Source organism: Mytilus californianus, unplaced genomic scaffold (assembly GCF_021869535.1).
Source record: "Mytilus californianus isolate M0D057914Y unplaced genomic scaffold, xbMytCali1.0.p SCAF_8, whole genome shotgun sequence".
Lineage (NCBI taxonomy): Eukaryota > Metazoa > Mollusca > Bivalvia > Mytilida > Mytilidae > Mytilus > Mytilus californianus.
In genome coordinates, this window is record NW_026262734.1 from 9,384,475 (window position 1) to 9,399,373 (window position 14,899).

Consider the following 14,899-nt stretch of genomic DNA (forward strand, 5'->3'; position numbering starts at 1 on the left):
TTACAAACAGCATAAAATTTAATGTCACGACAACAGCTGATCATGGTTAAATACGTAATTTCAGTCATATCTTATACTCAAGTGGATATAATAGAAAAAGGTTAATAGATATTTGCTTTTGCTTTTAAATAGCTAATATCAATATTCCATTCAAATTCAGTTAAAAGACCTCTTAAAATAGTTTTTAAACAGTTGATTGCATTATATAAACTGAATAAACAGCTGCACCAACAGTGCATGATACACCTTTATTGTGCATATTGAAATTGTTGCAAGATCAAAATGGGATATTTCAAAGGCATTTAATCATATGTTCACCAATTACAACAATTTTGTTAAGTTTCCACTGAATCAATCAAAGCAAACTCAGGTTATGGTACAATATGTGAAAAATTTACTAAAACCTGACAATTAAAGTTCCATATCTCTGAAGTGACAAACCAGAAAATTTAATAAATGAAAAGGTAGCTTCCTTTCATCAATCCCAACAATAAAGTAATGTTTGGAGGAAATCAATCAAGGAATACTGAAGTTAGTGCACTATTTGTAAAAAAAATTGCCTTAAATATAAGTTACAGTTCCATATCTCTAGAATGATGAACCGGAAAATTAAAAAAATCACAAGGATGCTTTCACCAATTCCTTCAATAATGTAAAGTAAGGAAATGAATTCAGAAATACTGGAGTTAGTGCAAGACTTATGAAGTTCTGTAACTCTGGAATGACAAATCCAAAATTAAAAAAAAAATGGGATTTTTCTGTCATCAATTCTAATTTTGTGTAAAAGTTATGAGAATTGGTTAAAGCGAACTTGAGTTATCTATCATGAAGTGTTGACTGACAGATGGACAGACATTGGTATACCATAATACATCCGGTCTTCGACAAACGTATAAAAATAATAAGATTAAAACACCCTCTTATTAAACAAAATTGCCTCAGAGTAGCCATTGTCCACTGCTGGTATACTGGAATTTTCCATATAAATAACATTTCCAAGGGTTACTTCTTGTAAAAATAAATTGATTTTCAAGCTTATCCAAGATAATCCTGCTGTAAAACGTTGGCATACATTTCAATAAACTTCAATGAGAAACTTGAGTGCGAGAGTGCTGAACAATATTTATTTTCCAAATTATTTACATTTTCAAGGGACATAACTCCCTAAAATAGTTTGAACCATGATGACTTTTAAACTCATTGAGGTAATGCTAATGTAAACCTTTGACATATCAAAATGTCAGTGTAAGAATGCGTATAATGTTGAATTTCCTTACTATTTACATGCCGGGGGAAAAATATCTTCAAATTATCAGCAAATAAAATTGAGAATGGAAATGGGGAATGTGTCAAAGAGACAACAACCCGACCATAGAGCAGCAAAGCATACCTAGAATGAACTGAGATATGTCTCACCTCTATTTTTCTATCGTAAAAAGCAAATGTTGATATTAAAATGGCAATACTTTTAACATGTAACTATGCAAAACATCCAAAGTCTCAAAGAACCATGATTTATGTTTAAGTGCCATATAATCTCTAAAGATATGAAATGTGCTAATGCTGATACAACTACACACCAAATATCAATGACTTACCATAAGTGGTTTCAAAGTCAAAAGACCATGATTGAGAGGTGGGTCCAATAATTTCTAAGGAAATGAAATGTCCCAGCTACTTCAACTGCATACCAAACATCAATGACTAACTATTTGTGGGTCCACTTAAACTAAAATATCATTGACTTATCATTAGTGGTCCCTCTTAAATTGACCTACTCACTTTATAAAATTTTTGCCACCACGGCAGAAACAGCAGCCCCAAGACCAATTCAATCTTCAAGAACACAGCCCTCCCTTAATTGTCAATCCAAATCTGTCAGTATAAATCTCATTCTGCTTTACAATACGTTATAAAACAAAACTGATATTAATGACAACGAACTGCATAATGGCTTGGCTGCGAAATGATGCATTTGTTTAAAATTACAATTCAATTGACATTTTGCAATTCTTATTTGGAATTCTTTTCACACATATGAGAAGGAATAAAAAACATAAGACTATAAATTATCTGTGTTTTTACAAAGATTGAATAATTCTTCTAAAATCTAATGACTTCACTCATTGTGGGGATGGTTTTTCAAGATTGGATATGAATTACAGAGTTAATTCCCTTTTAAGATTATTAGAAATTATATTGATCAGACATAAAGAAACTAATAAGTTTTGTATAACTGTTGATTCTGTTGATTCATCAAGATCAAGGTCAGGTTAACAACTAATCACAAGTTCAAGAGGTCAAACCAATGAACCATGATACTGGAAAACATATACATGTATTTATGAGTATGAGAAGACAAGTACACATACATTTAGATGTGTGATTTATCATCTGCAACACATGTTCCAACAATATAACCTTTATATTAATTTTCATAAAAAAAGACTGAAATATTAAAGAAACAAATATGGTCACCATGACAACAAATGCTTTGTAACTGTTTAATTTATAAAACCAATAGAACTGGTATCATTATTCTTTAATTTTACATACATAGACATCCAAGAACCCTACTCATAAGTATTCCAAAAACGTATTGGGCAAACCTTCATAAAACTGTTCCATGTTGATTTCATCTTAAATTCCAAATCAGCAATCCTCTTTCCCCAGTTAAGCAACTCTTCTTCTATACAATATTTGGTTTTGATAAATTGCATTAAAAAGTTGTCTTGCTTTCTCTATACAATATATTTAACTCTATGTACAAGTCTAAATTGAAAACAACGTTCAAACCTATGATTGCGTTGGATAAAAACCGCAATTTTTATACGTGTGCATGCAAAACAAATTTCTTGGTAGAGGAGTCTAAATACAGCACAAACAACATTTTCCAAAAGACCAAAACGTGAAAAAGTATATTTTAACAAAACTCTATGTATATATACCGGTATTGCACTGAGGTTTGAGTGAATTTTTATCACTGAAGAACATACATAAACAACTGTGTGTATGACTTTGCTGTTGGAATTATACAGATTGAGTTTTTAGTCCACTTTAAAATATGATACAGTACAGTATGAAAAGGGCATAACAAATCTGAGAAGCACAGTCCCTCCCTTCCACAAACCCAAATATATGTCGAATAGCTGTTTTTATATATGTATACTGCTATTTGGAGACCTTGACCTTTGAATTAAACGTAAAACGTTCATATTAAAAGAACCATTTTACCAAGTTTGATGAAGCTGAATTACCAGAGGTAATCTCTATAAAACAGTTTTAAACAATTACATTATTTTCCAAATGCTCTATAATGAAATTGTAAAACATTTCCCAGGAGGACCCTTTTTCTTTATAATTTCTTTTTGCTGATACATCTTTTATATATGTTTGCTACATTAAAATACCAATCAAGAACAAATCATAACATCTACTTGATCAATTACATTACCCTTCCAGTACAGTATGATTCCATTTGACATCAGGATTATTGAGATGTTAAGATGAAATGTCTACAATGCCTTATTGATGCCAGAGACTCTCATGCTCCTATTCATAAGTTGAGCTAAAAACATTCTATCCTATACCAGTAATTCATATTACTTTTATATTTATCTTCATATAACTTGAACACCAAATTACATCCTTTGATTACTGTTCAACTTTTAATAACTTGAAAACCAAATTAAACCATTTGTTAACTGTTAACTTCAAAAAACTAGTGAATCTGTGAGCTACTGCTCACTAATGATACCCCCGCCCGCTGAAAGTATAAGGTAAACAGGAAGTTGTTGAGTGATGAATCTGAAAACGCATCACACGGTATAGCTGACTCAAATAAACCCTGAAACCAAATTTCAGAAATCCTTGTAATGTAGTTCCTGAGAAATATGTGACGAAAAAATGTTCATTGGACGGACGGATGGACGGATGGACTGACGGACGGACAGACTGACAGAGGTAAAACAGTATACCCCCACTTTTTCAAAGCATTCATGGGATGGACGGACAGACAGAGGTAAAACAGTATACCCCTACTTTTTTAAAGGGGGGGGGGGGTATAATTACATAACATGTATGTTTCATTGGATTTCATAATTTTTATTGGCTGACAACAATCCCAAGGCATTCCAAAAATATATATGCAGGATTCACACAGAATGTGTTTCAGTCAGCCCTTTAACACCCCAATAAAATTACATAAAAAAACGCCTTGAATTTTTATATAAAAATGCAGACCAAATTAAACCATTTGTTTACGAGTCACACCTTCCAATAACTTGAACATTAACTTACTCCATTTATACATTATTCAACTCAATGTAAACTGAACAATATGTGTTTACTGATCATAGTAAAATAAATTTTAAAAAAACTTAGACACAACAACTTCACTGTTCAAAATATGACATATTAGATAGAAACATAACCTACCCTTTTCTCTACAGCTTTTTTAGCATGTTGTTCTGTTTCTAACTCCTCCTCGTGTTGTTTCTGTAGACGTTTCTTGGTCATATCAAGTTCTCTTAAAACTCTCTCGTATCTGTCCTTGTATACAGAATCATTTCCTGAAATTAACAACAAAATTAATTTAAGTCATCTAATATAGACATCTTTTACTTTTCAACCTTATTTTATTGAACCAGATGGACATGTCACCAATTAATGTCTCTTCAATCCTATATTTGAATGGCCATAACTGAAGGGATGATTTTTTCACTTTAGCATAGAAGAAGGAGCAAGAATTTAAAGTTGTTGAAACAAAAACCACTTTTTTTACAAGTCACTAGACATATTCAATTTTACAAACGTCAAATTTATCTTCTTTTGTAAATCACAAACTTTCAAATTAATTATTTTGTACATACTATACTTACTGTAAAACCAAAAAAAAAAAAGTAATGATTTTCTTGATAAAATGACAAATAAAATTCACATGGATTTTTGACTTTATTCTGAACATTTTCCTAAATTAAATTTTATAACATCACTCAATATTCAAAATCATGTGACCCTAAGGGTGACTGGGGTATAGAAATATGTATGGTCAACTTGGTCTTCTTCTGATTAGCAGAAAAACTCATAAGGGGCATGCTTTTGGCTGAGTGGGATGTACCAATTTGTAGCCACATCTGATCAGACTACGGATGTTAAATCTGATGCCTCAAGTTGAGAGAAAACCACACTCTCTGCCTATTAAAACAAGAGTGCACAAGCTGAAATGTCTCACCTTCTTTACTAACCATTGATATTATGTTGATAGTCCTAAGGTCAAATAAAACCTGTGAGACTGACATGTACATCATAAAATATTTCCATACACCAAATATAGTTGACTTATTGCATATAGTATTAGAAAATAAAATGCTCCGCTGGGGCGCAGCTTGATACGACCGCAGAGGTGAACCCTGAACAGTTGGGGCAAGTATGGACACAACATTCAAGCTTGATACAGCACTGAATTTGGATTGTAACTAAATATTTGACACAGCATAGGTTTCTGACACAGAATGAAAGTGGTCTAAGAACTTAAAAATTTTAAAGAAAAAAAAGGAAAAAAAAAATCCCCCCCCCAAATTTTTTGAACCCCCTTATGATTCATCACCCCCAAACTCAATCCCATCCTTCCCTTTGTGGTATGGTACCTTGCAGTACAATTTCAGTGAGATCCATATACTTGAACACAAGTTATTGTCTGGAAACTAGAAAAATGCTTGTTTTTTGGCCCCTTTTTGGCCCACAATTCATAAACGTTAAGGGCAATTACCCCCAAACTCAAACCTAGCTTTCCCTTTGTGATATGGAACCTTGCAGTACAATTTCATAAAGATCCATACACATACACACAAGTAATAATTTGTCCTGAAACTAGAAAAATGCTTGTTTTTTTGCCCTTTTATGGCCCCTAATTACTAAAATTCTGAGGGAATTACCCCCAAAATCAATCCCAGCCTTCCCTTTGTGGTATGGTACCTTGCAGTACAATTTAAGAGAGATCCATACACTTGAACACAAGTTATTGTCTGGAAACTAGAAAAAATGCTTATTTTTGGCCCCTTTTTGGCCCCTTATTCCTAAACTTTTTGGGCAATTACCCCCAAACTCAATTCCAGCTTTCCCTTTGTGATATGGAACCTTGTAGTACAATTTCATAAAGATCCATACACTTACACACAAGTTATTGTCATGAAACTAGAATAATGCTTGTTTTTTTGCCCCTTTTTGGCCCCTAATTCCTAAAATTTGGAGGCAATTACCCCCAAAATCAATCCCAGCATTCCCTTTGTGATATGGAACCTTGTGATACAATGTCAGAGAGATCCATATACTTACACACAAGTTATTGTCATGAAACTAGAAAAATGCTTGTTTTTTGCCCCTTTTTGGCCCCTAATTCCTAAAATTTGGAGGCAATTACCCCCAAAATCAATCCCAGCATTCCCTTTGTGATATGGAACCTTGTGGTACAATGTCAGAGAGATCCATACACTTACACACAAGTTATGTCTGGAAGTTACAAAAATGCTTATTTTTGGCCCCTTTTTGGCCCCTAATTCCTTAACTGTTGGTACCATAACCCCCAAAATCAATCCCCACCTTCCTTTTGTGGTATTGAATTTTATGGTAAAATTTCATTGAGATCCATTCACTTAAACTAAAGTTAGAGTGCGAAAACTAATGTGTTTTCGGACAACGACGACGACGACGACGCCAACGTCATACCAATATAGGACCACAAAATTTTTTGTGGTCGTATAAAAACAAAAACTCAAAAACTTAACTTTGACCACTGAACCATGAATATGAGGTCAAAGTCAGATGACACCTGCCAGTTGGACATGTACACCTTACAATCCTTCTATACACCAAATATACTAGACCTATTGCTTATGGTATCTGAGATATGGACTTGACCACCAAAACTTAACCTTGTTCACTGATCTATGAAATGAAGTCGATGTCAAGTGAAAACTGTCTGACGGGCATGAGGACCTTGCAAGGTATGCACATACCAAATATAGTTATCCTATTACTCATAATAAGAGAGAAATAAACATTACAAAAAATTTGTAAGGGTTCCGCGGAACCCAGTGTCTCGCCTACTTTTGCTGTTAATCGCAGGCTCAACAAAAATGAAATGAGGAAAAAATTTAATAAAAATATTCCTCTTGATACAATTTTTTTATTGTAAGAAGCTTCTGTCCAAGTTTGGTAAAAATCCAGGATAGTTTATGAATCTAATAAATGTTAACTGCAGACTGTATGTAATGTTAACTGGAAGAAAAACTAAGTCCATTTATAAGTAAAATATGGTTAAACAAGTACAAAATTTTAATAAAAATTTCCTTCTAGATACTAGCTTTTGTTCATAAACAAACTTCTGTCCATGTTTGGTACAAATCCAGGATAGTTTAAGAAAGTTATTAAAATTTTAAAAACTTTAACCTGTTGGAAGGCAAAGTTTCTGTCCCTATCTATAATACCACCGTTTTACAGTGGCAGTCCAAATTTCACACCCTTCATCCGAATGGTCCCCCCTTTCAGAACCTACATTTTGTATTATATGTTAATAGTTTATCTGCCTGTATATATATGAAATAATCACCACTGAACATTAATAAAGTAACAATCAATCAATGTGAAGTCAAATTTGTTTACATAGAAAATGATATATGAGTAACAGGAGGATTATATTAAGCATTCCATTTTTGTCATGTGTTAATGTGCAAATTGTCTACATATTTTTTTTAAACTGTATCTACATACCATCTGCATCCTCATCATTGAAATCTAAAGCTTCAGCCTGCCATAGATGTACTTGTGTTAATTCCATTTCTATCTTTTCAGCTTGTCTCTTCAATGCATTATATTTTCCCTACAATTTATGAAATGTTCATGGGTCAAAATAGGATAAGCAAACGTTACGGTTTATCAAAAATTAAAATTTATTTTATTACTAAAATAAAACTCTGCTCAGTGACTTAAATTTCAAAGTGAATGTAATTTACTTTAAACTGGAAGAGCTGGGAAAGTAACAGTTTGATGATTAGTATGCCAAAATCTCTGAAAATCTTACAAAAAACAAAAAAAACATTTTTTTGCCAGTAACAGAGGTAAATTAAACATGACTTTAAATACTAGTAAACAATCACATACAACCATAATAGTTTGTAATTTGGTTAATTTTATACATCTACAACTGTAAGATTACATTTTATCTAATCTTTTTCTTCAAAAGTGCCAACTTTTATTGATGTTGTTACCATCATTATTGTAGAACTTTACTGATATTCATAATGTTTTTTTTTTCTTTTAAAAACATTTATATCAAAACGGATAAAATTGAACATAATTGATCAGAATATTTAGTACATACATACAACTGTATTGTATTTGAAGCTTTGCGGACGTCCATCGGTAATTTTACTGTCGCAAATTTAGTTAACCTGGCTACGCGTAGCGGAGACAGGTAAACGGGTATTTGCGACAGTAAAACTACAGATGGACGTCCACAAAGCTTAAAATACAATACAGTTATCTCTATTCTAATGCAAAATAAATACATAATTCAATTTCAATCATTCTTTCAGTGTAAAATTTTCATTAAAGAAAATTCCACGAAAAGATGTTATCTTCTTTGGCCCCTAAACTAGGTGACGTCATAGGTATGCTTCCGGCGTCAAACGTAAACACCTGGCGTTTTCTGGCTTCTTGACCGCTTCAGAATGTAATAAAATTTGATAAAAAGAAGATTTCTAGGTGAGTTTTTTACTTATTATTGTAGAAATTACATGTCAATACACTCCGCAATTCAAAATGTCGGCTTCCTTAGTTACAGACAAGGAGATAGAGAATTTTACGCTTACTGTCATCCAATCAGAACCATTGATACAAAATAATTGCATTAGAATGTTTCTTATAAATCCACTTGATTTTATAACTAGTCTAAGTCAAAAACATTGATAAACACTACCTATCAACAGTTAATTATTTATTCTAGGACAGGTGTTTTTTCTGTTTTGTTTTAACGCTTGAAATAATTTTGAACACAATAATGACTATACTATCCCTATTTAAAAGACGTTAAAAACATTATGTACATTAATAGTGCATAACATCCCACAAGGAAGTCCCGATGTTCAGAGGGGAATATGAAGTTTTGTTCAATGTCATGAGGGATAGTTTCAACCAATCAAATTTATGATTTCACTATCAATATTTACATACAGTGGAATAATTATATTTGCTATATACCTGTAAATCTTTGTGTTCTTTACTAAGCTGCATTCTTTCTGCTGTTTCTGATTCCAACATTTCAGAAGCATGTGTAGCTGTTGAATGTTCTTCTATCAGGTCAGCCTGCACTTCAGACATCTATTTAATCATAATAATTTAAACATTTTATTTCATACTAAACATACATGTACAATTTATAAACAGAAAGATATTTGAATATTTCTATTCATCCTTCACAAAACAGAACCAAATAATTCAGGAATTGTTAAACTGATTGAATTAATTAAGATTTTTTTAAACATAATTTGAGATGTGTCAAACTTTCACATAGGAAAACTTGAAAGTTTAAAAAGGCTGACCTCTAGGTATATTTTATTGCATTGTTGGGTTGCTGTCACATTGAAGTTTAACCTACATCTCCTTTTTTTCTCTTTTATAATGATTATCAACATATAACATGCATATGAAATTTTTCTTTTCTATTGAAATGTTTTAATCATTTTTTAAATCATTCATGGCAAATATCTTTTATTCTCTTTATATAAAACATAGTTGAGCTGAAATTTTAATTTTTTCTATTAAGGTTTTGGAACAATTTTTTGTTATATATGTGTGTATACTCACTCTGCTATCTGTCTTTTCATACAGTTGTTTATATTCATTTCTTTCTCTTTCAATCTTCTCTAATTTGCTCTTTAAATGCTCTACTTCAATCTGTAATTACCAGTGTATGCAAAATAAATTCAGTCATTCCGTTTCCTTTTAAAAGCTAATAAGTCAATATAAATTTACTGCACCCAAATTATACATATAAATGCTTAATACATGTTTATATAAAACAGTTATGAGCTTTTATACCCCTCTTTTCTCAAGTTATTTCAAGGTTCCCCAAATCCCTCTGACTCAAGATAGACAAAAAAGTAATGTTCTTCATATTATCCTACAATGCCAGTGTGTCTACTTAAATGGCATAGCTACAATTTAGGCAAAAAATTATAATGTGTTTATTTCATGTTCCAAACATTTATAAAAGTGGAAATAATGAAACAATATGTAGCTGTTAGCGGTCAATTTTGTTCAATTTTGTCAAAATGAGCTCAAAACATTAGTGATGTATTATTGGCTTGCAAGTCAATAATTCAAACTCATTTGAATTCGTATTCATGCAACCTCTGATTTAACCCATGTTGGGGATGGATTGCAAATATGCTCAGCATATACAGTGATTCAAATGAATGTTAGGTGGAAAAGTTAAACTAGGGAAGGCAGCAGCAGGAAGACAGATTTAGTTGATTGATTGAACCACAAACGTATCTCTTCATATTTATGATTATAATGGGGCCACATGTTCATTGACAGTTTGTGTGGATCACACCAATAGTTAATCAGTAAGCATCCAGTCAGGAATAATGTTGATACTTTATAACTATTCCAGACAATGTCATGTATTGTTTCCTATGGAACTTTGGTAGTTCTAAATTATGTTTAAGTATATATTAAAGCTTTGAGAGTTTGAATAAAATAATTTTGGAGCTAATGCCCCTTCAATATTTAAAATATGATAATACTTAGTTATCTCCCTTTTATTTACTATATATCTTACCTTTCTTTCCAAAAGTTGCCCCTTTCTCCTATGAATATTTATCTAAGATGGTTGCGATCTAATTTTAAATCATAGCTTACCTCCCTTTCCTGAAGTTGCTCCTCTGTTCTATGAACATTTAACATAGGTTGTACTTTGGTAAACAGCCTCCACCATGCCCAATCTCTTATCAACATAAATTTCTTTACATTTTTCTGTATACAGCTGATTGCTATATGTTTAACCTGTGACATAATTCAGAATATCAATAAAAAAATATCTTAATATGTCTGACAAAATTTGTCTACATGGAAGTGCTTTCTTGATTTTTATTTTGAAAAAAAGTGACATGTACACCAAACCTTGTGATTGGTAAAAAAAGGATATTCAATTAATGACGAAGTTATTTTCATATTGGTGAAGGAACAGTGAAACTGCCAATTTAACTTCAGATTCTAATATTGAATTTAGAAAAGAAATATAAATAAAATGCTCCGCAGGGCGCAGCTTGATACGACCGCAGAGGTCGAACCCTGAACAGTTGGGGCAAGTATGGACACAACATTCAAGCTTGATACAGCTTTGCATTTGGATTGTGATTAAATATTTGACACAGCATAGGTTTCTGACACAGAATGAATGTGGTCTAAGAACTTAAAAATTTTAAATTGGACATTCACCTATTATGGTCCAATATCCAAAATCTAAATACATGGTTAGATTCAGCATATCAAAGAACCCCAAGAATTCAATTTTTGATGAAATCAAACAAAGTTCAATTTTGGACCCTTTTGACCTCAATGTGGACAAAGTTGATAACGGGGCCCAAAAATCTAAATACATGGTTAGATTCAGCATATCAAAGAACCCCATATATTCAATTTTTGTTGAAATCAAACAAAGTTTAATTTTGGACCCCGATTTGGACCAACTTGAAAACTGGGCCCATAATCAAAAATCTAAATACATGTTTAGATTCAGCATATCAAAGAACCCTAAGAATTCAATTTTTGTTAAAATCAAACTGAGTTTAATTTTGGACCCTTTGGACCTTAATGTAGACCAATTTGAAAACGGAACCAAAAATTAATAATCTAAATACACGGTTAGATTCGGCATATCAAAGAACCCCAATAATTCAATTTTGATGAAATCAAACAAAGTTTAATTTTGGACCCTTTGGACCTCAATGTGGACCAATTTAAAAACGGGGCCCAAAATCCAAAAACTAAATACACGGTTAGATTCAGCATATTAAAGAACCCCAAGAACTCAAGAATAAAACCCCATTGAAATTGGTCAAGAAATAAGCAATTTATACGAAGTATCTTCTTTTGCACAATACTGTGCAATTAAATATTTCTTGCTATTGCGCAATACTGTACAATTGACAATTTCTTGCTATTGCGCAATATTGTGCTATTGGATATTTCTTGCTATTGCGCAAAACTGTGCAATTGAAGATTTCTTGCTATTGCGCAATACTGTGCAATTGAAGATTTCTTGCTATTGTGCAATACTGTGCAATTGAAAATTTCTTGCTATTGCACAATACTTATTATATAATAATTTACACATCCTGTTTGGAGTGTATCTCCTACCATATCATTATTATTTGATTTTAAATATAAATCAGAAATAACCAACTTAAAATGGAAAATTTTAAAAGAAAAAAAAAAGGAAAAAAAGAAAAAAAAGGAAAAAAAAAAAAAATCCCCCCCCCCCCCAATTTTTTGAACCCCCTTATGATTCATCACCCCCAAACTCAATCCCAGCCTTCCCTTTGTGGTATGGTACCTTGCAGTACAATTTCAGAGAGATCCATACACTTGAACACAAGTTATTGTCTGGAAACTAGAAAAATGCTTATTTTTGGCTCCTTTTTGGCCCCAAATTCCTAAATGTTTAGGGCAATTACCCCCAAACTCAAACCCAGCTTTCCCTTTGTGATATGGAACCTTGTAGTACAATTTCAGAAAGATCCATACACTTACACACAAGTTATTGTCATGAAACTAGAAAAATGCTTGTTTTTTGCCCCTTTTTTGGCCCCTAATTCCTAAAATTTTGAGGCAATTACCCCCAAAATCAATCCCAGCATTCCTTTTGTGATATGGAACCTTGTGGTACAATGTCAGAGAGATCAATAAACTAACACACAAGTTATGTCTGGAAGTTACAAAAATGCTTATTTTTGGCCCCTAATTCCTTTATTGTTGGTACCATAACCCCCAAAATCAATCCCAACCTTCCTTTTGTGGTATTGAACCTTGTGGTAAAATTTCATAGAGATCCATTCACTTAAACTAAAGTTAGAGTACGAAAACCAATGTGTCTTCGGACGACGCCGGAAACGACGACGCCAACGTCATACCAATATACGACCACAAATTTTTTTTTTTCGGTCGTATAAAAATAGCTCCAATAGACTTAAGCACCATTATAATAATAAAGTCATGGTATGAATTTGTCATATCAGATTTTCGAAAAGATGGCAATGTATCATTCCTTCATGAGAAATATTTCTCTTAAAACTAGGAATTAAATATATGAAATCATTCCTAAAACACAACAATGTTACAACATACCCGTAATTCTTTTAACTTCTTCCTGCCTAAGATTCCACGACAACGAGCTTGGAATGCTACAACTGTTCCCGTAATTTTTTCATCTCTAGCTGCTTCTAACTGGCTCAGAGCACCAGCTCGGAAAAATACCTGAAAAAGGAAATTTCTGTCATAAAATACATCTGCTTAACTTGTATCATTATGATTAATTCTTTAAAAGCTCTTTTACAGCTGTATAACTTGCAGTACTTATTTCATAAGATCTTTTTTTATAATATTTTGCAAAATAATCAAAACCATATATTGTACAGCAATGGTCCTGTAATTGGTCAGTATGAGTACTCAACATTTACCATAGGATTATCTTTCTTCCAAAATCTCAATATCCCATTTTATACTTGTAGTGCAAGATCATTGATACTGAATATACTCTTTCACATGTTACTACCAATATGCTCTCTAATCTACATAAAACTTAATGATTACTTAATACCATAGTTCTGCTTCTACACTCACTTTCTTATTATCAATGAAAGATAAAGGAAAGAAGTTTACCTGTAAATTAGGTTGTTTTCTACCTGTCTGACTAGATATAAAATCAATACAAATCTTATCTGTCTGTAATGTTTTACTGTTTATTAATAATTAATCTGGATTTACAGGAAAAGAAAGTTTTTATTGTACATCATTAACCACTGAACTCATTACATTGTCCACAAGAGAATTTATGGGATGTGGTTAAAAAATTGACTCTGGTCCAAAGACATGACTCACATTTTCAATTTTTCTAATTTTTTTATTCATTCACCAAGTAATATAAAACTGCACCAAAGAAATGATTTATCAATTAAATGGGTACATCAAAGTAAAATTAAGTAAGAAAAGTTTATAGAACTAGCGGCTATAAAGAGCCTGTGTCTAACCAGGTACTTACCTGACTAAGTCCCACTCTGTAATTGAGTTTATCTAGATCTAGGTTATCCAGTATATGTAATATTGCCTGTTTTTCTGGTAAATCTTTGGCTGGTTTATTATTTGGTGATAGTAATCCTTCAAATCTCTGTCGAAATTCTCCAAAACCCATATTATCAGGAAAGCCTGAGAAAATACATAACAACATAATCAAAATATTTTAAATATGGTACTGCGAATTCATAGATAAACCATGAATTTCAATGTCCGAGGAATCATAAAATTTTTAAAGGCTTGTATGCAGACATTGGCAAATCCATGAAATCAAATATTAACAAAAATATAATTTTTCTTCATTCCAAGAATCCACAGTATATTTGCATCACACTTGGCATATAGTTGTTTTACACATGGTGTGTTGTTGTTTTACACATGGTGTGTTGTTGTTTTTCACATGTTGTGTTGTTGTTTTACACATGGTGTGTTGTTGTCTCCCACATTCTGTATTATTTGTAACAGAATGTTGAATTATTGAAATTTATTTCTGTTGAAATGCACCAACACTTTTCTTCTCTATACCTTCCACAATTGTATTGTC

The 14,899-nt window shown here is 32.1% G+C and overlaps 1 protein-coding gene across 11 annotated transcripts in view; it reads right to left on the reverse strand.

The window, feature by feature from the left end:
* LOC127710437 (unconventional myosin-XVIIIa-like) overlaps positions 1–14,899 on the reverse strand; it is a 97,071-nt gene that overhangs the window by 24,500 nt on the left and 57,672 nt on the right. For all 11 annotated transcript variants that reach the window (XM_052216272.1, XM_052216270.1, XM_052216271.1 and 8 more), the window contains 7 exons: positions 14,324–14,487; positions 13,411–13,539; positions 10,924–11,067; positions 9,865–9,954; positions 9,259–9,378; positions 7,771–7,879; positions 4,438–4,571 (listed from right to left, as the gene is read on the reverse strand). In XM_052216272.1, the coding sequence (XP_052072232.1) occupies positions 4,438–4,571; positions 7,771–7,879; positions 9,259–9,378; positions 9,865–9,954; positions 10,924–11,067; positions 13,411–13,539; positions 14,324–14,487 (890 nt within the window). The remainder of the gene's footprint in view (positions 1–4,437; positions 4,572–7,770; positions 7,880–9,258; positions 9,379–9,864; positions 9,955–10,923; positions 11,068–13,410; positions 13,540–14,323; positions 14,488–14,899) is intronic.